Source organism: Ranitomeya imitator, chromosome 5, assembly GCF_032444005.1.
Source record: "Ranitomeya imitator isolate aRanImi1 chromosome 5, aRanImi1.pri, whole genome shotgun sequence".
Taxonomy (NCBI): Eukaryota; Metazoa; Chordata; class Amphibia; order Anura; family Dendrobatidae; genus Ranitomeya; species Ranitomeya imitator.
The window spans coordinates 439837133-439862062 of record NC_091286.1 but is presented as its reverse complement, the minus strand read 5'-3'; the positions used below and the strand labels follow the sequence as shown (position 1 = coordinate 439862062).

General features: G+C 43.4%; 1 protein-coding gene across 2 annotated transcripts in view; it reads left to right on the top strand.

Moving 5' to 3' along the window:
* Positions 1 to 24930, top strand: part of LOC138638122 (probable cation-transporting ATPase 13A4) — a 492614-nt gene that overhangs the window by 270374 nt on the left and 197310 nt on the right. For both annotated transcript variants that reach the window (XM_069727146.1, XM_069727145.1), the window contains exons 15-16: positions 14259 to 14345; positions 15416 to 15572. In XM_069727146.1, the coding sequence (XP_069583247.1) occupies positions 14259 to 14345; positions 15416 to 15572 (244 nt within the window). The remainder of the gene's footprint in view (positions 1 to 14258; positions 14346 to 15415; positions 15573 to 24930) is intronic.

Genomic DNA, 24930 nt, shown 5'->3' with positions numbered 1-24930 from the left:
GTGGAAAAGAACTTCAATGCACACTCCCAAGTAAATGCAATCTGGAAGGATATATTTAGTGCAACAGGTACATATCATGAATGGCTAAAAATATTCGGTGCTTCAGGAGACAATGAATATGACAGTCTTCTGAGTTTTTTTCTAAATGCAACAGCACCACTATATGTAAGGCCGGTTTCACAAGTTCTAATATTTCCGGTACCAAAAAAAATTGTACCGGAGATATCCCTGTCTGTATGTCCATGTGTGTAACACTTACTGCACACATGTGGCAACCATGCACCACCTGTGTGCCACTTCAGCACCACACTTACTGGCACCAGTGAAGCAGTGGTACAGTCAGCTGTCATCATTGTCCCCTGCTCTGCCAGCGATCTGTGAGAGCAGGGTAGAATGATGAGAGTTATATTCAATGAACAGTGATAACAGCGAGAGCAGGCGGAGGCTGATGGCACAATTACTCCCTTCAGCCTAGACTTGCTGCCGATAATAACAGTCAGAGCAAGTGGCAGCTGACGGGAGCATTCATCAGTCGCCGCCTGTGCTATAAATAAATTAAAAATCCAGCGTGGGTTCTCCTGTATTTTTCAGAACCAGCAAGGCAAAACTGACAGTTGGGAGCAGAAACCCTCAGCTGTCAGCGTTAGTAAGGCTGGTTATCAAGAATAGAGGGGTCCCCACGCTATTTATTAAAATTATTTAAATAAATAATTTAACAAAATGCCATGGGTCGCCCTCATTTTTGACAACTAGACTTGCTGAAGCAGACAACTGGGGCTGGTATTCTCAGATTGGTAAGGGGCCAAGGATATTGACCCCCCAGCCTAAAAATAGGAGCCTGCAGCCACCCAAAAAAGGCACCTCTAATAGATGTGATAATTTTGGCACTTTGCCTGGCTCTTCCCACTTGCCCTGTAGTAGTGGCAAGTGGGGCAATATTTGTGGGGTTGATGTCACCTTTGTATTGTCTGGTGACATCAAGCTCACAGGTTAGCAATGGAGAGGCATCTATAAGACACCTATCCATTACTAATCTTATACTTTTATTGTAAATAAAGACACAGCAAATATAGTTTGTTACTTGAAATAAAACAAAACATACTTTTCTATTTTTATTTAAAAATAACAAACACAGTTATACTCACCTAGCGCCCATACCATTGAAGCCCTTGTCTCCTTTAATAAAACCAAAATGAAAAAACAATATCCCTCACCTCTCCATCAGTCTGTCCCACGCTGTAATCCATGTCTGTTGATTAACCTCTTTGCCCCTGAAGGTGGTTTGCACGTTAATGACCAAGCCATTTTTTTACAATTTTGACCACTGTCACTTTATGAGGTAATAATTCTGGAACACTTCAACGGATCCGACTGGTTCTGAGAATGCTTTTTCATGACATATTATACTTTATGATAGTGGTAAAATTGCTTAAATTTTCATGCCCTTAAATCACAGAGATATCTCACACAAAATAGTTAATAAGTAACATTTCCCACATATCTACTTTACATCAGCACAATTTTGGAACCCGAATAATTTTTGTTAGGAAATTATAAAGGTTAAAAGTTGACCAGCAATTTTTCATTTTACCAACACAATTTACAATACCACTTTTTTAGGGACCACATCATATTTGAAGTAATTTTGAAAGGGTAGAAATTACCCTAAAGGGATTCTATAATAAAAATTGCTCCCCTCAATGTGCTCAAAACCACATTCAAGAAGTTTATTAGCCCTTCAGGTGCTTGCAAGAATTTTTGCAGGAATTTTTGGAATGTGGAAAAAAAAACATTTAACTTTTTTCACAAAATAATTTACCGCATATACTCAAGTATAATCCGACCCGAGTATAAGACCCCTAAATTTGCCACAAAAAACTGGGAAAACTTAATGACTCGAGTATAAGCCTAGGGTGGGAAATGCAGCAGCTACTGGTAAATTTCAGAGATAAAAATAGATACCAATAAAAGTAAAATTAATTGAGACATCAGTAGGTTAAGTGTTTTTGAATATCCATATTGAATCAGGAGCCCCGTATAATGCTCCATACAGTTCATGATAGCCCCATAAGATGCTCCATACAAAATACGCCCCATATAATGCTCCATACAGTTTATGATGGGTCCCATAAGATGCTCCATGCCCCAAATAACGCTGCACAAATGTTGATTATGGCCCCATAAAATGCTCCATACAGACATTTGCCCCATATAATGTTCCAAAAATGCTAATTATGGCCCCATAAGATGCTCCATAGACTCATTTGCCCCGTATAATGCTCCACAAATGCTGATTATGGCCCCATAAGATGTTCCATACAGATATGTGCCCCATATAATGCTGCACATGGCCCCATACAGATATTTACCCCATATAATGCTGCACATGGCCCCATAAGATGCTCCATACAGATATTTGCCCCATATAATGCTGCACAAGGCCCCATAAGATGCTTCATACAGACATTTGCCCCATATGCTGTTACTGCGATTAAAAAAAAAGACATACTCACCTCTCAGGCCCCCGGCACTATCTATACTCACCTTTCCTGTTTCACCGCTGAGTGCCGCTGTGTCTTCCCAGTCCTCCACACTGACTGTTCAGGCAGAAGGTGGCGCACACACTAATCGCGTCATCGCGCCCTCTGACCTAATCGTCACTGCAGAGGATGGGGAAGACGCAGTGGCGCCCGTCGGTAGAATGTGTAGCAGGTGAATATCGCGCAATGCCCTGTCATACTCACCTGCTCCTGGCGCGGTGTCCCTGGTTCTCCAACACCGGCAGCTTCTTCCTGTATTGAGCGGTTACATGGTACCGCTCATTACAGTAATGAATATGCGGCTCCACCCCTATGGGAGTAGAGTCGGGTCCATATTCATTACTGTAATGAGCGGTATCATGTGACTGCTCGCTACAGGATGAAGCTGCTGGCGCTGGAGAACCAGGGACACCGCGCCAGGAGCAGGAGAGTATTATTACACAGCTGCCGCTCCCCCTCCCCTGTCAACCCCTGGTTATGACTCGAGTATAAGCCGAGATGGGCAATTTCAGCCTAAAAAAATGGGCTGAAATTCTCGGCTTATACTTGAGTATGTACGGTACTTCAGATCCAAATTGTTTTATTTTTATTTATTATTTTTATTAACAAGAAAACATGGACCTCAAAATTTGTTGTGTAATTTCTCCAGAGCGTGCCAAAACCCCATATGGGAGAGAAAACTATTGTTTGGGTGCACGACAAAGCTCAGAAGGAAAGGAGCACCATTTGACTTTTTGAATGCAAAATTTGCTGGAACAATTGGCAGACTCCAAGTCGCATTTGGAGAGCCTCTGATGTGCCTAAACAGTTGAAAACCCACACAAGTGACAACATTTTGGAAAATAGACCCCTTATGGAATATATTTAGATGTGTGGTGAGCACATTGAACCCACAGGTGCTTCACAGAAGTTTATAACTTTGAGCCAGGAAAATAAAAAATCACATTTCCTCACAAAAATGTTATTTTGGCCCCTAATTATGCATTTTCAAAAGATGAACAGGAGAAATTGCATCATACAATTTATTGTGCAATTTCTCCTGGGTACACCAATAGCCCATATGTGGTGGAATTCTCCTTTTGAACTGAAGTGCAAAGCTCAGAAGGTAAGAGGTGCCATATTGGAGTGCAGATTTTACTGTAATGGTTTTAGGGTGCCATGTCACATTTTCAGAGCCCCTGAGGTGCCAGAACAACAGAAACCACCTATAAATGAACTCATTTTACAAACTACAATCCCCAATGAATTCAGGAATGCAGTGATCATATTGACAACACATGTGCCTCACAGAATTTTGTACTATTGAGCGGTGAAGAAAGAAAAAATTACATTTTTACTACTAAAATATTTTAGCCCCATATTTTTCATTTTTCTAAGGGTTAATAGGAATTTTTTTTTACAACAAACTGAGGTCCATTTTTTTCTGAGTTCGCCAACACACAAATGTATTCAGGAACTATTTTAGAGGCCCAGTGCAGAGCTCAAAAGGCAAGGTGCGCCCGATTTTACTGTTATGGTTTGCCAGTAACATGATACACTTGGAGAGCCCTTGAAATGCCAACACAGCAGAACCCACCATAAGTGACCCCATTTTACAAACTACACCTCTCCATGAATTCATCTACTGGTACAGTGATCATATTGACACCATGGGTGTGTCACGTAATTTTATACAATTTGGCAGTGACGAAAAGATAGCTACATTTTTACCACCAAAATTTTGTTTCAGCCCCAGATTTTACCTTTTTACACAAGAAGTGGGTAAAAATGGCAGCAAAATTTGTCCCACAATTTCTACTGAACTTGGCAATTTTCCACATGTGGCTGTACAGTACTAATTAGCCATACGGAGAGACTTGGGAGGGATGGATTGCTTTTTGCCTCTTGGAACGAAGATGTTCCTAGAACAGTTTGCAGAGCCTCTAATCGCTAGAAAGGCAAAATTCCCCCTTAAGTGACCCCATTTTGGAAAATTTACCCCTTGCAGAATTTATCTACAGATGTAGTGATGATTTTGACACCATGGGTATTTTCCAGAAACAAGCAGCAATGAATGTCGCCAAGTGAAAATTGCAAACTGCCATTGTAGTAACCAGTATGCTATAATGACCAGTACATTGCAGTCACCAGTACATTATGCCCAGCCCATGCTTCTGGAGGCATGCACCTGTAATTTAGGCGGGCTCTAATCACATCAGAAATGTCAAATGTGGAAGCTTTGTGTAGTTTAGGTACACTGTGGGGCTCAGAAGGGAGGGGGCATTTGGATTTGGGAACAGAGAATTTGCTGAATTTATTTTGGTGGGTGACGAGTCATTTCACTTTTCCACAGCCTGTGTGCTACCAGTAACAACGAAGCTCCCTATATTTCCATTAACAGATGACAGACGTGAGTGAGGGCTTGTTTTTTTGTGGATTGAGTTGAAGCTTTTATAGGGAACATTTTACATAACGTTTGGGATCACATTTATCTTTACACTGACCACTTACTTTGGGTTTTCCATCTAAATCTCTGAGTGATGCGATTCAGATGAAACCACCAAGGGATACATTCACTATAATGAGGCAGCAGAGTTACTCTGGATTCCGTCTGGTCTCTGTTCAGCAGTGTCCTTCTTTTCGGAAGTGCACAAAACTGTAGTCAGCAGCACTTTTATGCAATCCTAAAGAGACGTACACCGCCGTATCACAGGTCACAGGGGTTCCATCTGATTCATGTACTTTTGAGATTTACATGGAAACCCCAGTGCAAGCGCTCAGTGCAGAGTGAAGGATAAATATGCACCGAGCATTACTGTGATCTTTGGGAGCCAAAATGAAAAAGTCAACAGCTGGTGAAGAATTGTTTTTTTACGACATTCCTTGTGCAGTATAAGTGTGTAGGCGACTTTATTCTTTGGGTCTGTGTGATTACAACGATATCGATTTATATGGGGTTTTTATGTTTGGCTGCTGTCACACACTAAAAGACACTTTTTATTTGAAAAATTAGTTTTTGCATCACCATATTTTGAGAGCTCTAATTATTTTTCAATATTTTGGTCCACAGAGTCATGTGAGACGAGTTGATGCTTTTTTGGTACTTTTTTCGAGCATATGACAATTTTTGATCGCTATCTAATCCAATTTTAAGGAGACAGAATGAACAAAAGCCAGCAATTCGGGATTTTTGGGGGGTTTATGCTGTTCAGTGTGGTAAAATTGATAAAGCAGTTATATTCTTTGGGTCAGTATGATTTTAGCAATACCACATTTATATCTCTTTTTATGTTTTGGCGCTTTTACACAATAAAAAGTATTTTATAGAAAAAATAATTATTTTTGCATTGTTTTATTCTGAGAGCTATAACTTTTATATTTTTCTGCTGATGGAGCTGTATCGTGGCTTATTTTTTGCAGGACAAGATGATGTTTTCGGAGGTACATTGCTTATTTATATAAGTCTTTTTGATCGCATTTTATTCCACTTTTTAGTTCAGTGCTATGATGATAAAGCATTGTTTTTTTGCTTTGATTTTATTCATTTTTTATGGTGTTCACTAAAGGGGTTATCTAGCGGGAAAGTTTTAGAGGTTGGGTCGCTGCCGACGTGACTATAGCAAATATGTGTATATTGTTTATAGTTTTTCATACAAATACTTATTTATGGATACAATATCTTTTGAGTGCTATAATATTATTTTATATTTAAACAATATATATTTTTACAATTGTTCAAAAAAATATTTTTTTTCCTTTTTTAACCCTTTTTTACAATGTCCCACTATGGAACTATCATTTTCTACAGCGTGTTTGCTTGTGCAGCAGCATCACCCGGCTTTGCATACTGTGAACTATGCACTAACAGAGAAAATTGCTGATCATGCACTGCGCAGGATCAAGCAACGTTCCTAGCTCTGGTGACCTCGATGTCATCATAGCGACATCGGGTCACCATGGCAATGATCGGGACTCCGCATCCAGCCACTCTCTGATCCTAAGGCAGAGGGGCTGTTTTCCCTCTTCCGGCTCCCAGAATGCTGCGATCATGTTCGATCGCAGCATTTATGGGATTAAAGTGTGTGATTGTTCCTAGCACTTAGTGCCGGGTGTCAGCTGTCAGAATCAGCTGACACCCAGCAGCGATCACGTGCTCACAGCCAGTGTGCATGGGAAATTGCAATGATGTAATTTTCCATCCCTGGTCAAATAGGCCCAGGGCACAGGGACATATTATTACTACAAAAATCAGAAATGGGTTAATAGTTTTCAACATGGATGGTGCCAGGATGTGACTTTCCAAGCTGAGAACCACTGGTGAATGAGTTGCTAAGAGAGCAGCATCAGCGGTGACCTCATTGAGGTTACTGTGGGTCACTGAGGCTGCGTTCCCAGCTTCAGCACAGTGAGGAAAAATCACTAAGTTCACCACAGTTCAGCTCAGTGAGTTCAGCGTAGATCACCGTGAATTCTCATAGTGAATTCTCAGTGATCTGCGCTAAACTCAATGAGCTGAACTACGTTGAACTCACCGCACAGCAGCACGGCTGAGAATGCAGCCTCAGTGACCCATGGTAACTTTAATGAGGTCACCGCTAGTCACTGATACTGCACTCTCAGCAGCTCATTCCCCTGTGGGTTTCAGTCAGGACGGTCATATCTTGACATTGTCCAGGTTGACAATTATTAATCCCCAGACATGGATTTCAGCATGGGACAGAATATCAGACAGGTGAGGAATATTGCTCTTTTATATTTTTGTTTTATTTCAGGAGACAAGGGCTTCAATGGAAATGGGTGTTAGGTGAGTATAACTGTTTTTGTTATTTTTAAACAAAAAAGGAAAAGTGTGTTTTGTTTTATTTCTAATAAAAGACTTTATAATTGCAGTGTCTGTATTTCCAAAACAATTATAGGATTAGTAATGGATAGGTGTCTTATAGGCACTTCTCCATTACAAACCCGTGGGCTTACAAAAGTGACATCAATCCCACAAATATTACTCCACTTGCCACCGCTTCAGGGCAAGTGGAAAGAGCCAGTGACAGAATTGGTGCATCTAATAGATTTGCCTTTTCTGAGCTGGCTGCAGGCTATTTTTAGGCTGGGAGGTCAATATCCATGTCCCTTTACCAGCCTGAGAATACCAGCCCCCAAATGTCTGCTTTAGCAAGTCTGGTTGTCAAATATTGGGGACCCACCCCATTTTTTTTAAATTATTTTTTAACTGATAATGAAAAACAGCTTGTTGACCCCTTTATTCTTGATAACCAGCTTTGCTGAAACTGACTGCTGAGGGTTGCAGCCCGCAGCTGTCAATTTTGCCTCTCTGGTTATAAAAAATACAGGAGAACCCATGCCATTTTCTTTAATTATATATTTGTTTATTGCGCACTCAGCAGCTGATGAATACTCCCATCAGCCGCCTCCTGCTCTCACTGATATTAGTGGCAGCAGGTGTAGGCTGACGGGAGTAATAGTCCCTTCAGCCACCACCTGCTCTTGCTGTTGTCACTTGAAAATGACTGTTATCTTGGATGAGGAATTTTTTTTTCCTCTCCAGCAAGATGGCACCGCCGGCGCTTGTGCACTAGCAGCTACCGGCAATCTCTGAGAGCTGTCACTGTGCAGGCATAGGTTGTTCCATCTTGGAGGAGGACTTTTTTTTTCTTCTCCAGCAATATGGAGCAGGCGCGGTGGGAGCCATTTTCAAATTTACTTTTTTTTTTCCTCGCTCAATTAAATCAGCAAAAGGAATTAAGTGCACAGTAACCATGTGATTATGCTGCAAAAAAGGTGCTACACCTGGCATCTGCCTGCAGAAGCATTTTTTCATTCAGTATGTGATGGTATTCATTATGCAAACTAGGGGGCAGGTCACCTGTCAGCAGTCTGCATTATGAATACATAATTAGAGCACCACATGCACCACCCCGTCTTTGGGCACGAGAATCTCATTAACAAAAAACTGGCAATAAAGTTCAAGAAACAACTACAAGATGGATTTCATCAACCAAGGTATCATTTTAATCAGTATAACGGCGCCCACATGACACTGTCAGTAGATTTATAATTCAGGAAAGCAGGAAAATATGCGGCACTCACCCAGTAGAAGCTGTATTAACGTGCTCTTTATTGGAAAAAGAATGTTCATACATCCATGTAGGACATCAGGTGGAGCGGAGGGTGCGGTGATGGAGGCTGGACGACGGCCATTTCGCAACTAAATGTGCTTCAACGGGTCCACATACCAGGTTACCAACGTCATATCCTTTTATAGGTTTTCTGACACATATAGTAACATAAATTCGCGGTGCTATTGTGAAACATAACTATAACAGTGAACGTGCATAAAAATAACATTAGTAACCACTTTACAGATTGTAACAGAATGTTATAACAAAATATTGAATTAGCACTATGTCAAATGACTTCTAATATTCACTATAGGAACACCGACATATCTAATTTGTCATTTAATCCAATTGGACCCTGTGCGTTAGCTTTTAAAATCCATTTGGCTTCTTTTTGTAAAAGTAACCTATTCTGATCTCCTCCCGAGACTGGGTATTTAACTATTTCTAAGCCAGCAAAATTTAATAAATTTGGATTTGCGTTATGGACTTCTCTCATATGCTGGATTAATCTCAGGCAACCTTTGCCCGTTGAAATAGAGTTATAATGTTCTTTAAACCTTACTGTTAACAGTCTTATTGTTTTGCCGATATAAAAATATCGGCATGGGCACAGCAAAATATATACAACAAACTTGCTTTTACAAGAAATAAAATCTTTGATACTATGGGTAATTGAACCTATTTGAATAGGGTTATGATGAGTGATGTGCAAATGGCAAAACCGACAATTGCCGCATCTATGATTCCCTATAGGCGCGTTTTTAGTTAGCCAACAATTTCTCGATGTTAAAATTTTATTATGGACAATCAGATCTGATAGATTATGAGCTCGCCTATAGGCAAATTTAGGAGGATTAAAGTGTATCGAAGCCAGATCTTTATCAGATTGAAGCACATGCCAATTTTTACGAATAGAAGTATGTATAATATTATCCATATTGCTATGCTTGAAACAAAAACTGAAACTATCTATATCTTGTTTAGATGAACCATTTTTAATTTGTCTTTTTCTTCTCAAATAATCATTTTGAGAGCATTTATTAATGCGATTTTCAGCTTCTCTTAGAATATTATACGGGTAACCTCTTTTTGTGAAGCGTGTTTTAAGTTCACTAATCTGCTCATTGAATACGGTATTATTATTATTTATTTTTCGTAGTCTAACCATTTGGCTAAATGGTAGCCCTCTTTTTGTGTGACTAGGGTGACAGCTATCAAAATGTAGCAAATTATTGGTCGCGGTTTCCTTTCTAAACACCTTAGTTATTATTTCACCTTCAATGATTTCTATTTTTACATCCAGGTATTCGAGACTATTAACTCCAAAAATGGATGTAAACTTCATATTCTCTGTATTCGAAACATTAAGATATTCTACAAAGGAGTTAAATTCATCCTCATTTCCATCCCAAATCAACATCATATCATCCACAAATCTCGTGAAGAAACGGATATGTTTCAAAAAGGGGTTATTGATGTTATTAATATATGTATCTTCAAACATTGCTAAGAACAGATTTGCATACGTACAAGAAGTGGGCGTACCCATGGCAGTACCGATCAATTGATTATACCACTTGTCCATAAATTTAAAGGAATTATTAGAGAGGATAAAATCCAAACTCTCAATAATGAAAGAAATAATGTCTGTATCCAAATTTCTATTAGAAAGGATTTTACTGATCGCTTGTATACCTTTCTCTTTTGGAATTCGGGTATATAAGTTTACTACGTCAATTGATGTTAAAGAAAAAGTGGGTTGCCAATCTACTTCTTTAAGCGCTAATATTAAATCGCCCGAGTCCTTAATGTATGAAGGGATAGAATATAACAAAGATTTTAATAGCCAGTCAATATACTGAGATAGTGGTTCTGTGACTGAATTTATACCGGAAATTATAGGACGTCCCGGGGGTTCCTTCATACATTTATGGACTTTAGGAATACTGTACCAATATGGAAATTGTGGATATTCGGGAAATAAACTTTCAGCACGCTTTTTCGGTAGTACTCCTTTTTCAACATATCGTCTCAATAATGTTCTCAATTTAGACTTATAATTTTGTGTAGGATTATTGGGTAACTGACAATACGTAGTTTTGTCATTTAATTGGGAGAGGGCTTCCTTTACATAATAGTCTCGATCTAAAATCACAATATTGCCTCCTTTGTCCGCTCTCCTGATAACGATGTCGTCCCATTTCTGTAAATCTCTTAATGCTAGAGATTCACTACTGCTCAAATTTTTAACAGGAGTTTGATATATAATAGCCTCTATGTCTTTAATTACTAAGTCATGGAAGAGATCGACAGCGTTACCAGGAGAGACGGGAGGCATAAAACGTGAAGGGATACCACCTTTAAAGGGTTTTCTCTGAGAGTCAGATATAGTGCCCATAATAGACTGTTGACAAATAGATGGGTCATTCAAACTCAAAAGCAATCTAGATTCCTCTGTGTCGTTTTCATCTTGGGTGACTTGTGTCATAAATCCCAAGGGACCAATCTTAGTTTGTGACTCAGAAACAACCTCTTGCTCTACATTAGAGGCACCAAAATTTACTTTTTTATCTTTCTGAAAAAACTTATGGAGGTGCAATTTTCTAACACTTTTAAAGAGGTCAATCTTGAAGTTTGTCAGATCAAAAGTCTCTGGCAGGCAATAATTCAAACCTTTTGATAACAAAGAAATATGATCAGCATTTAAAGTTCTCTTAGATAAGTTCAGAATTTGCAAATCGTCTTTTTCCGTAATTATTTCTTCCAAGACACTTGCTTGCGCTTTTTCCGACTGCTTGCGTTTTCTTCCCCCTCGTCTGATTTTCTTTCTAAAGGGATAGCGGGGGTGGACTTCTCTGGAGTAGAACAAGTAGCTTCACCTGAATCTTCAGCTGCACTCGAATCTGAATCTGTGATCCAGCCGTCTTGCTTCTTTTTCTTATAACTCCTATTACCTCTATAATTACGGTTTTTATTATTATTATTAAAAGATATAAATTGTCTTTTATTTTTATTTCATGTAAAAACTTGTTTCATATCAAAGTCATTTTTATCTCTCAAAAACTTTTCTTTCTTTTGCTGTTTAATTTCTATTTGTAATAAAGTTAATTTTCTTTCTAATTTGTTCATGAAATTTTTATTTTGATTTTCTGACAGTCTTGTGGAGAGTTCTATTTTCGCTTTCTCCAAATCTTGACATAACAAAGAATATTCTTTTTCATTTTGTGCTGTTACAAGCAACAGTAAGTTACGAGAGCATTGTAAATGTATCTTTTCCCACTCTTCTTGGAAGGACTCATCATGCTGGAATTGCAAAATTTCCTTATATACCCGTAAACCTCTGGGAAATCTGTCACAGTCTATATTTGACTTTAGGGATTTAATAGTCCAAAATAAACGCATCTTCTTTTCGGCAAGCGTCTGGATTTTCATCTCAAGGGTGCTAATAATTTGAAGTTCGTCTTTAAGGTTACAATCTGCAAAAAACTCCACCGCACCCTCCTGACCTGCTAAAATTCCTTGTTGTTCCAAACCTGTGTTGTCTATTGCGTCCATTATCTCATCCATTAAACAGGAAAAGTCAGAGAAATAATCCGAAAAATAATACTGTGCTTATCGTTTTCACTCTGTGCTCTATCCCAGATAATATAGACAAATACAAAACGAAGGAGAAAAGTACTGGATGGCACTCTAGAGTATAACGCTGCACAGATTATGGACTTCACAACTTCCGACAACTAGGCGTCACGTAAGCTATGGGTATATTGGTGCTCTGCATAAAAAGCAAAGAGATATATAATCCAGGAAAGCAGGAAAATATGCGGCACTCACCCAGTAGAAACTGTATTAACGTGCTCTTTATTGGAAAAAGAATGTTCATACATCCATGTAGGACATCAGGTGGAGCGGAGGGTGCGGTGATGGAGGCTGGACGACGGCCGTTTCGCAACTAAATGTGCTTCAACGGGTCCACATACCAGGTTACCAACGTCATATCATTTTATAGGTTTTCTGACATATATAGTAACATAAATTCGCGGTGCTATTGTGAAACATAACTATAACAGTGAACGTGCATAAAAATAACATTAGTATTAATTCAGTAAATAAATAATAATAATACCGTATTCAATGAGCAGATTAGTGAACTTAAAACACGCTTCACAAAAAGAGGTTACCCGTATAATATTCTAAGAGAGGCTGAAAATCGCATTAATAAATGCTCTCAAAATGATTATTTGAGAAGAAAACGACAAATTAAAAATGGGTCATCTAAACAAGATATAGATAGTTTCAGTTTTTGTTTCAAGCATAGCAATATGGATAATATTATACATACTTCTATTCGTAAAAATTGGCATGTGCTTCAATCTGATAAAGATCTGGCTTCGATACACTTTAATCCTCCTAAATTAGGCTATAGGCGAGCTCATAATCTATCAGATCTGATTGTCCATAATAAAATTTTAACATCGAGAAATTGTTGGCTAACTAAAAACGCGCCTATAGGGAATCATAGATGCGGCAATTGTCGGTTTTGCCATTTGCACATCACTCATAACCCTATTCAAATAGGTTCAATTACCCATAGTATCAAAGATTTTATTTCTTGTAAAAGCAAGTTTGTTGTATATATTTTGCTGTGCCCATGCCGATATTTTTATATCGGCAAAACAATAAGACCGTTAACAGTAAGGTTTAAAGAACATTATAACTCTATTTCAACGGGCAAAGGTTGCCTGAGATTAATCCAGCATATGAGAGAAGTCCATAACGCAAATCCAAATTTATTAAATTTTGCTGGCTTAGAAATAGTTAAATACCCAGTCTCGGGAGGAGATCAGAATAGGTTACTTTTACAAAAAGAAGCCAAATGGATTTTAAAAGCTAACGCACAGGGTCCAATTGGATTAAATGACAAATTAGATATGTCGGTGTTCCTATAGTGAATATTAGAAGTCATTTGACATAGTGCTAATTCAATATTTTGTTATAACATTCTGTTACAATCTGTAAAGTGGTTACTAATGTTATTTTTATGCACGTTCACTGTTATAGTTATGTTTCACAATAGCACCGCGAATTTATGTTACTATATGTGCCAGAAAACCTATAAAAGGATATGATGTTGGTAACCTGGTATGTGGACCCGTTGAAGCACATTTAGTTGCGAAACGGCCGTCGTCCAGCCTCCATCACCGCACCCTCCGCTCCACCTGATGTCCTACATGGATGTATGAACATTCTTTTTCCAATAAAGAGCACGTTAATACAGCTTCTACTGGGTGAGTGCCACATATTATCCTGCTTTCCTGGATTATATATCTCTTTGCTTTTTATGCAGAGCACCAATATACCCATAGCTTACGTGACGCCTAGTTGTTGGAAGTTGTGAAGTCCATAATCTGTGCAGCGTTATACTCTAGAGTGCCATCCAGTACTTTTCTCCTTCGTTTTGTATCTGTCAGTAGATTACTATGCATAATCCTGCTAATAGGTTCTCTTTAAAGTTCATAAAACAATTAGCTTAGCAAAACAATTGTGTGATGATATCAGCATAGAATATACTATATACATATTAATAATGTGATCGTACATTTAGGTTTTACAAGATACTGACATAAAAACCAAAGAAGATGAGGACTCGCAGTCATATAAAATTGTTAAACCTGGATTTGATTCTGAAAAGGTAAATTCTCCAGAACGCACCTTGTTCAAACATGTTCTTCCACTGCATATACTGTAGTTTAGCAAATGTACATATAGCAGTATGATGTAATTGTCTATTATTCGTAGTTTTATAGCATGTTGATGATTTTATTAAAAATGTAATTAGTATTTTGATTATTTAAACAATAATGGAGAATAGTAACTGCAATAGGTAATCAGTATTATTCCTACTGGGAGCTTCGGGCTTTCAGTCATAGACACGTAGCTTCAGTGATCATGAGCGATGGCTGAAACCACACCCCGGCAGTGACAGCTGTCTCTGCACTGATGCACTGAAGAGCTGGCTGTCAGTCAGTGCTGGGACATGGTTTCAGCCGCCTCTCACTATGGAATGAGCGGTGACTGAAGCCACACTGGCCGCACCTCTATGACTGAAAGCCCGAGATTGTGAGAGAAGAATAAAGTTAATTTCCTTTCGCTAGCTGGGCTTTCAGTATGGCTGCCGCAAAGCTTCAGAACACTATAAACCTGTAGATTAACCCCTTATCTGCAGGTTATTGGTATTTTTTGATATTACATGTTACCTTTAAATTAAATATGAGTTCATTGTAGTGGTTCATGCTGGATGACATACTAGGAGCATCTTTAGACACTTACATTTAAATTTACACAACCTGTTGGTGATCTTTTTTGCATCTTAAAATTTGGCACAATTTGACACGTTTTAATAAATGTCCCTTTTTAGCCAACCAATTCACCCTCTCTGGGAAGCCACACCCCCCTCTAAAAATTATTAGCAATAACACTTTTGAATATATAATAATATATAATATATTATAATAAATAGGTCAAAGGCATTTTCTACCAGAATCAGAAAATCTGCAAAAATCTGATTCTGGAATGTACAAATTATCTGGCTGGTCTCATGTCTGAATGTATTTGTTGCATTAGCATATGGGTTAGATTAGCACAGTAGACAATATTATTCTACATGTCTAAACATGAGCCTAATAGAACAAAGCTGTGAAAACCTTATCGAATACAATAAGAATAATATATTTAGTGACAAAACTGATTCTCATTGATCAGGTTCCGGTGGAAGGTATTGTCATCCTGCACCAGTTTCCTTTCTCATCCAGCCTACAGCGCATGTCAGTCATTGTTGAGATCATGGGAGAAGATGAATTTCTCGTTTTTATGAAAGGAGCTCCGGAAATGGTAGAGCAATTTTGTACACCAGACACAGGTATTGTTACAAGAACAAAAATTGAAGCCACTGACATCTTTAAATACATGTTTTGTACTGCATTGAATGTACTTTTACCAATATAAGAAATTTAGCTTGTGTAGAATGCAAGAATATACACTACTCTTAAAAGTAGAAAGTTGAGTCCAGCATCCTGAAGGTTAAAAAACCTATTTTATTAGTAACACTTTTTTTTAAATCCAAAGGTGAAAAGGTGCAGGCTTTTTACTGATTTCACGATTCAAGCTTTACCTTTACCATTCACAGCAACTATCCCAGTCCAAGAAATGAGCTAAAATACAGGTTGTGTCTAATTACAATTGCATCATAGATCTCACCTATTTAACACATGATTAAAATGACAGGATCAAGGAAAATAGGGAAAACTATTTTTATGGAAAAAACAATAAATATACAATGTAATAATTTAATAATGGTTATGATTTCCCTTTTGAAGTATTAAAAATGCCTTAAACATTCTTTCTCCCTCTCATTATTCTGGCATTTGGCAAATATTAATAACTAGATGGTGGACCGATTCAAACGCAATGGGTATTCTAGAATATGCATGTCCACGTAGTATATTGCCCAGCCACGTAGTATATTGCCCAGTCAGGTAGTATATTGCCCAGCCACATGGTATATTGCCCAGCCACGTAGTATATTGCCCAGCCACGTAGTATATTGCCCAGCCACGTAGTATATTGCCCAGCCACGTAGTGTATTGCCCAGTGACGTAGTATGTTGCCCTGCCATGTAATATATTGCCCAATTACATAGTATATTGCCCAGTGACGTAGTATACAGCACAGAGCCACGTAGTATGTTGCACAGCGACATAGTATACAGCACAGAGCCACGTAGGGTATTGCCCAGCCACGTAGTATATTGGCCAGTCAGGTAGTATATTGCCCAGCTACATAGTATATTGCCCAGCCACGTATGTCAGAGGTTAAAAAATAAAAAATAAAAATATACCCTGGAGTTGGCTAACCCGACCGCAACACGACGGGGCAAGCATAGGCGTCTCAGTGAACTTGACACAACCCGGAAACAGCTGACGGTGCTGAAACCAGGCTTGGCACGAGGGAGTACCTGTGACAAGAACACTGCCGAGAACCAGCTGGCGGTGCTGGAACCCAGATGCGTTGCCCCAGTGTGCAAGAGCCAATGGCACGACCGAGGACCAGCTGGCGGTGCTGGAACCCGGTTACTAAGCTGTAGGTGCCTGCGCTTAAAAGCACTACCAAGGACCGCCTGACGTTGGCGGAACTCGGATACCCAGGAGGAGGCACCTAAGCCAAAGGCTCGGCCTGGAACCAGCTGACGGTGCTGGAACCAGGTGGTGGACCTGAAGGTCCACAGGAGAGGAGAGAACAGCTAGGCCGCGAGGCAGCCGCAGTTACCGAACCCCAACAGTCCTACAGGGGGAGCTGGGCCTACTGGCACTACAGAACCAGCCTTGAATACCAGTTCACGCAGCCCACATAGGAAGCTCCTAAACTGGAGGCACCCTGGAGTTGGCTAACCCGACCGCAACACGATGGGGCAAGCATAGGCGTCTCAGTGAACTTGACACAACCCGGAAACAGCTGACGGTGCTGAAACCAGGCTTGGCACGAGGGAGTACCTGTGACAAGAACACTGCCGAGAACCAGCTGGCGGTGCTGGAACCCAGATGCGTTGCCCCAGTGTGCAAGAGCCAATGGCACCGAGGACCAGCTGGCGGTGCTGGAACCCGGTTACTAAGCTGTAGGTGCCCACGCTTAAAAGCACTACCAAGGACCGCCTGACGTTGGCGGAACTCGGATACCCAGGAGGAGGCACCTAAGCCAAAGGCTCGGCCCGGAACCAGCTGACTACCAGTTCACGCAGCCCACATAGGAAGCTCCTAAACTGGCGGCACCCTGGAGTTGACTAACCCGACTGCAACACGACGGGGCAAGCATAGGCGTCTCAGCGAGTTTGACACAACCCGGAAACAGCTGACGGTGCTGAAACCAGGTTTGGCACGAGGGAGTACCTGTGACAAAAACACTGCCGAGAACCAGCTGGCGGTGCTGGAACCCAGATGCTTTGCCTATCAAACATTGTCTTCCTACAGCCCCAACTAGCGGTGTTGGAGCAAAGGGTAAGCAGGGGGAGCAGAGTGTAGGCCGAAGCCTGCACTGGAGTCAGCTTTGTGTCTGCGTTGCGTTTGCAGGACACTTTGCCGGCTACACAGTGGGGGAACAGCAGGCGGTGCTGAACCCCACTAACACATTGGCTGGTGTTTTTCTCTGTGCAGCTAGCACGTCCGGGCACAAACTGGCGGTGTTAGAGCCCAGGGTCAGCAGGAGGAGGAGAGGAGCAGAGTGTAGGCCGAAGCCTAGTTGAACCAATTTCAAAGGTAACCTTTAACCCCCCCTCAGGTGTTGCAAGGTACAAGAGCCACACCTTGTGCAGCATTAATGCTGCACAAGTAAAAGGTTGCTCTATTTAGTTTGCTCCTTGCACACGCTGAATAAAACACGTACACTATTTAGCCCACTATACTGTCAAACAGTAGTGGAGGCGTGACTTGTCTTCTTAAGGAGATGCAGCACAGGTGTCAAAATTTACACCTAGGTGCTGTGCGAAGATTCCTGAGCGTAGTTATTTGCTGTACAGGAGTCTGCGCTCTTGTTATCCCTTGGCCATGCGCTGTGAGCGATGCCTGTCTTCTCACCTCATTTCATGTTGGCCGGTGCGGTTAGCGATGGCCATGAAACCCAGACCCGCAGTGTCATTTAATAAAGTCACACTGCAGATCTGGGATTCGTGACCTTGCGCAGTAAATTTTGTCGCCTGTCCCTCATGTCCTTACACCTGCATCAGACTGGGCGGCCTCATCTGATCCCTTCTCGCATGCCGCGGCCATGAGGCCGCACATTCTGAAGAAGGCGGAAGGAGATGAGTAAAGACAGGCGAAGATATCCACTGCTCGTGCCCATCAATCACACCCTCGCAGTCAAAATAAGCAAGACAACGAGGAGCGTGGTTTCAGGCAGGGCGGACGCACAGCCGCAGCCAGCCAACCAAAGATGTCAGAAGACGGGCAGCGCTAACAAGGGGGGTGCTGCGTGTCATTAAAAAGGAAAGTCACACCTCAGGGACATTGTAATGGTCTGTAATGAGACACATTTTTTCCGTGTTTAATTAAACATGGGCAAGTAGACAAAGTCAGCCACCTTGTACAAATGCAGCAGTACTGCTGTACAAGGTGGCTGTTATACATAGAAACACCTTGGGGTGGGTGGCAGGGTCCCTTTAATTTCAGTTCATGTGCCTGCGTGGCGTTTGCAGGTCACGTTGCCGGCTACACAGCTGGGGAACAGATGGCGGTGCTGAACCCCACTAACACATTGGCTGGTGTTTTTCTCTGTGCAGCTAGCACGTCCTGGCAAAAACTGGCTGTGTTAGAGCCCAGGGTCAGCAGGAGGAGGAGAGGAGCAGAGTGTAGGCCGAAGCCTGCACTGGTGGCAGCTTTTGTTCTGTTGTGCCTGCGTGGCGTTTGCAGGTCACGTTGCCGGCTACACAGCTGGGGAACAGCTGGCGGTGCTGAACCCCACTAACACATTGGCTGGTGTTTTTCTCTGTGCAGCTAGCACGTCCGGGCAAAAACTGGCGGTGTTAGAGCCCAGGGTCAGCAGGAGGAGGAGAGGAGCAGAGTGTAGGCCGAAGCCTAGTTGAACCAATTTCAAAGGTAACCTTTAACCCCCCCTCAGGTGTTGCAAGGTACAAGAGCCACACCTTGTGCAGTATTAATGCTGCACAAGTAAAAGGTTGCTCTATTTAGTTTGCTCCTTGCACACGCTGAATAAAACACGTACACTATTTAGCCCATTATACTGTCAAACAGTAGTGGAGGCGTGACTTGTCTTTTTAAGGAGACGCAGCACAGGTGTCAAAATTTACACCTAGGTGGTGGGCGCAGATTCCTGAGCGTTGTATTAGCTGTACAGGAGTCTGCGCTATTGTGATCCCTTGGCCATGCGCTGTGAGCGCTGCCTGTCTTCTCACCTCATTTCATGTTGGCCGTTGCGGTTTGCAATGGATATGAATCCCAGGCCCACAGTGTATTTTCAAAAAATCACACTGCATGGCTGGGATTCATGGCCTTGTGCAGTAAATATGTTTGCCGCTCACACATGTCCTTACACCTGCTTCAGACTGGGCGGCCTCAGCTGATCCCTTATCGCCTACCACGGCCAGGAGACCGCACAGTCTGAAGAAGGCGGAAGCAGATGAGTTAAGACAGGCAAACATATGCACTGCACATGCCCATCAATCACACCCTCGCAGCCAAAATATATGAAACGAGGGGGGTTGTGTCGGGCAGGGCGGACGCACAGGCACAGGCAGCCAACCAATGATGTCAGAAGACGGGCAGCGCTACCAAGGGGGGTGGTGCGTGTCATTAAAAAGGAAAGTCACACCTCAGGGACATTGTAATGGTCTGTAATGAGGCACATATTTTACGTGTTTAATTCTACGTGGGCAAGGATAAAAAAACAGCCACCTTGTACAAATGCAGCAGTACTGCTGTACTAGGTGGCTGTTATACATAGAAACACCTGGGGGGGTGGGGCCAGGTTCCCTTTAATTTCAGTTCATGTGCCTGCGTGGCGTTTGCAGGTCACGTTGCCGGCTACACAGCAGGGGAACAGCTGGCGTTGCTGAACCCCACTAACACATTGGCTGGTGTTTTTCTCTGTGCAGCTAGCACTTCCGGGCAAAAACTAGCGGTGTTTGAGCCCAGGGTCAGCAGGAGGAGGAGAGGAGCAGAGTGTAGGCCGAAGCCTGCACTGGTGGCAGCTTTTGTTCTGTTGTGCCAGCGTGGCTTGTGCTGGACACGTTGCCGACTACACAGCAGGGGAACAGCTGGCGGTGCTGAACCCCACTGACACATCAGCGAGTGTTTTTTCTGTGTAGACAACACTTCCAGGTGGCAACTGACAGTGTTGAAACCCAGGGAATCAAAGAGGAGCAGAGTGTAGGCCGAAGCCTGCAGTGGAGCAAGTTGAAAGGGAACCTTTAACCCCCCCCCAGGCATTTGTTGCTGAAAGAGCCATCTTGTACAGCAGTAATACTGCACATGGAAAATGGTGGCTCCGAAAATTATGCTCCTTGCAAACGCTGAAGTAAACACTCATATAATGTGTCCCCTCACACCGTCAAACCATCCCGGAAGTGGGACTTTCCTTTGTAATGTGACACAGCACAGCCGTCATTCCAACCCCCTTGGTGCCGTGCGCCACCTCCTCAACGTTGTTTGGTTCTGTCACGGAGCCCGCGCTGTAATGTTATCCCTTGGCCATGCACAGTTAGCGGTGCCCGTCTTCTGACATCATGTAGGTGTCAGGCTGGCAGTGCCTGTGCGTCCAAGCTGCCCGAGATCCAACCTTGCAGTGTAATCTAATGTAGTCCCACTGCGGGCCAGGGATCCATGGGCATGCGCAGTGCATATCATCGCCTCTCACTCACCCCCTTCCTGCTTCTTCAGACTGTGCGGCGTCACGACCGTGGCATGCTATTAGGGATCAGCTGACGACGCCTAGTCTGAAGAAGCGTGAAGAAGGGGAGTGAGAGGCTAGTATATGCACTGCGCATGGCCATGGATACCAGGCCCACTGTGGGATCACATTAGACGACACTGCGAGGTGTGATTTCGGGCAGCGTGGACGCACAGGCGCAGCCAGGACGACAACAAATGATGTCAGAGGACGGGCAGCGCAAACTGTGCATGGCCAAGGGATAACATAACAGCGCAGGGTCCATGACGGAATCAAACAACGCTAAGGAGGCAGCGCACGGTGCCAAGGGGGTAGCAATGACGGCTGTGATGCGTCACATTACAAAGGAAAGTCCCACCTCCGGGACGGTTGGACGGTGTGAGGGGACACATTACATGAATGTGTAGTTCAGCGTTTGCAAGGAGCATAATTTCAAGAGCGACCTTTCCCTTGTGCAGTATTAGTGCTGCACATGGTGGCTCTTTCAGTAACAAACGCCTAGGGGGGGGGGGGACAGGTCCCCTTACATTTTAGTTGTGCCAGCGTGGCGGTCGCATGACACGTTGCCGGATACACAGCTGGGGATCAGCTGACGTTACTGAACCCCAATAACAGAGGAGCGACTGTTGACTGTGCACACAGCACTTCCAGGCACCAACTGGCGGTGTTAGAGCCCAGGGACAGCAGGAGGAGCAGATTGGAGGTATTGCCGCACACACAGCTGGGGATCAGCTGACGTTACTGAACCCCAATAACAGAGGAGCGACTGTTGACTGTGCACACAGCACTTCCAGGCACCAACTGGCGGTGTTAGAGCCCAGGGACAGCAGGAGGAGCAGATTGGAGGTATTGCCGCACACACAGCTGGGGATCAGCTGACGTTACTGAACCCCAATAACAGAGGAGCGACTGTTGACTGTGCACACAGCACTTCCAGGCACCAACTGGCGGTGTTAGAGCCCAGGGACAGCAGGAGGAGCAGATTGGAGGTATTGCCACACACACAGCTGGGGATCAGCTGACGTTACTGAACCCCAATAACAGAGGAGCGACTGTTGACTGTGCACACAGCTCTTCCAGGCACCAACTGGCGGTGTTAGAGCCCAGGGACAGCAGGAGGAGCAGAGGAACAGAGTGTAGGCCGAAGCCTGATTGGAGCAAGTTGAAAGGGAACCTTTAACCCCCCCCCAAGACATTTGTAGCTGAAAGAGCCATCTTGTGCAGCACTAAGGATGCAAAAGGAAAAGGTGGTTCTTTAAATTATGCTCCTTGCAAACACCGAAGTAAACACCAAAAATGTGTCCCCTTATACCGTTAAACCGTCCCGGAGGTGCGAATTTCCTTCGTAATGGGACACAGCATAGCTGTCATTCCTATCCCCTTGGTGCCGTGCGCTGCCTCCTCAGCGTTGTTTTAAGCTGTCACGGAGCCTGCGCTGTTCTGTTAGCCCTTGGCCATGCCCAATTAGCGCTGCCTGTCTTCTGACATAATTTGGTGTCAGGCTGTCAGTGCCTGTGCGTCCACGCTGCTCCAGATCCCACCTCGCAGTCTCGTCTAACGTAATCCCACTGCGGGCCTTGGAACCATGGGCATGCACAGTGCATATCCTCGACTCTCACTCCCCTCCTTCCCTCTTCTTCAGACTGTGCGGTGTCACGGCCGTGGCATGCTATTAGGGATCAGCTGACGGCGCACAGTCTAAAGAAGGCGGAGGGAAATGAGCGAGAGCCCGAGGGGAAGATATGCACTGCGCATGCCCATGGATCCCAGGCCCGCAGTGTGACTCAATCAGAAGACACTGCGAGGCGGGATCTCGGGCAGCGCGGCCGCACAGGCACAGCCAGCCTGACACCAAATTATGTCAGAAGACAGGCAGCGCAAATAGGGCATGCCCAAGGGATAACAGAACAGCGCAGGCTCCGTGACAGCTTAAAACAACGCTGAGGAGGCAGCGTATGGCACCAAGGGGGTAGGAATGACGGCTGTGCTGCGTCACATTATGAAGGAAAGTCCCAGCTCCGGGACAGTATAACGGTATCAGTGAACACATTTTATAAGTGTTAAGTTCTGCGTGTGCAAGGAGCTAAAAAAAAAGAGCTACCTTTTCCTTGTGCAGCATTACTGCTGCACAAGATGGCTCTTTCAGTAACAAACGACGGGGGGGGGGGGGACAGGTTCCCTTACATTTAGGTTGTTGTGCCAGCGTGGCGGTCGCAGGACACATTGCCGGCTACACAGCTGGGGATCAGCTGACGTTACTGAAACCCAATAACACTGGGTCGTATGTTTTTACTGTGCAGCCTGCACTTCTGAGCCGCAACTGGCGATGTTGGAGCCCAGGAATAGCAGTTCAGGTGGTAAAAAGATGAACACAGCAGGAGACCTGGATGACACCCAATTACTTAATCAGGCAGAGGAGTGGCAAATTCCTGCGAGATCCAGGCCTGGTTCATTTTCAGGAAAGTAAGCCGGTCAACGTTATCGGAGGATAGTCGCATGCGACGGTCTGTTAGTACACCACCTGCGGCACTAAAGACACGTTCCGATAAGACACTAGCCACAGGGCAAGCCAGCACCTCCAATGCATACTGGCTTAGCTCTGGCCATGTATCCAGCTTAGAGACCCAAAACTTGAACGGGGAAGAGCCGTCTGGGAGTACAGTAAGAGGGCAAGCCATGTAGTCTGTCACCATCAGACGGAACCGTTGCCTCCTGCTGACTGGAGCCGCCGGTGATGGTGTAGACATTTGGGGCGGGCACACAAAAGTGTGCCAGAGTTGTGCCATACTGGGCTTGCTTTGGGCAGAGGCACTGCTTCTGCTCCCTCTTTGGGCAGAGCCTCCCCCACTGCCTCGACGCACTGAGCTGCTTTGTAAAGCACTAGCAGCACTCCTCTCAGTTGGACAGGAGAAGATGATGGAATTCACCAGTGTGTCGTGGTACTCCCGCAATTTACGCTCCCGGGTCAACGCAGGGATGAGGTTTTGGACGTTGTCTGTTGTGAATTCTGTGGCTGAATTCACTCCTGTGGTCACAAGTGGTACTGCAGCTTCTGAGCTTCCTCCCTCAGGTGTTCTGGTGAGCTCGTTAACTGCTTCATTACTTAACTCCGCCTGATGCTGCTATCCTTGCTCCTTGTCAATGTTTCAGTGTTGGATCTGAGCTTCTCCTGATTGTTCCTGTGACCTGCTGCTCTGTATAGCTAAGTGCTTTTGCTTTTTTGTTGCTTTTTTTCTGTCCAGCTTGTCTTTTGTTTTGCTGGAAGCTCTGAGACGCAAAGGGTGTACCGCCGTGCCGTTAGTTCGGCACGGTGGGTTTTTTTTTTGCCCCCTTTGTGTGGTTTTGCTTTAGGGTTTTTTGTAGACTGCAAAGTTCGCTTTACTGTCCTCGCTCTGTCCTAGAATATCGGGCCCCACTTTGCTGAATCTATTTCATCCCTACATTTTGTCTTTTCATCTTACTCACAGTCATTATATGTGGGGGGCTGCCTTTTCCTTTGGGGAATTTCTCTGGGGCAAGTCAGGCCTATTTTTCTATCTTCAGGCTAGCTAGTTTCTTAGGCTGTGCCGAGTTGCCTAGGTAGTTGTTAGGCGCAATCCACAGCCGCTTTTAGTTGTGTTTAGGATAGGATCAGGTGTGCAGTCTACAGAGTTTCCACGTCTCAGAGCTCGTTCTTGTATTTTTGGGTATTTGTCAGATCACTGTGTGCGCTCTGATCAATAAGCACACTGTGTTTCTGGATTGCCTTTATAACACCTGTCATTAGCAAACATAACAGTACAAGGAGCCCAAAACTAATGATTCTCAATAGAGGGAAAGAAAAA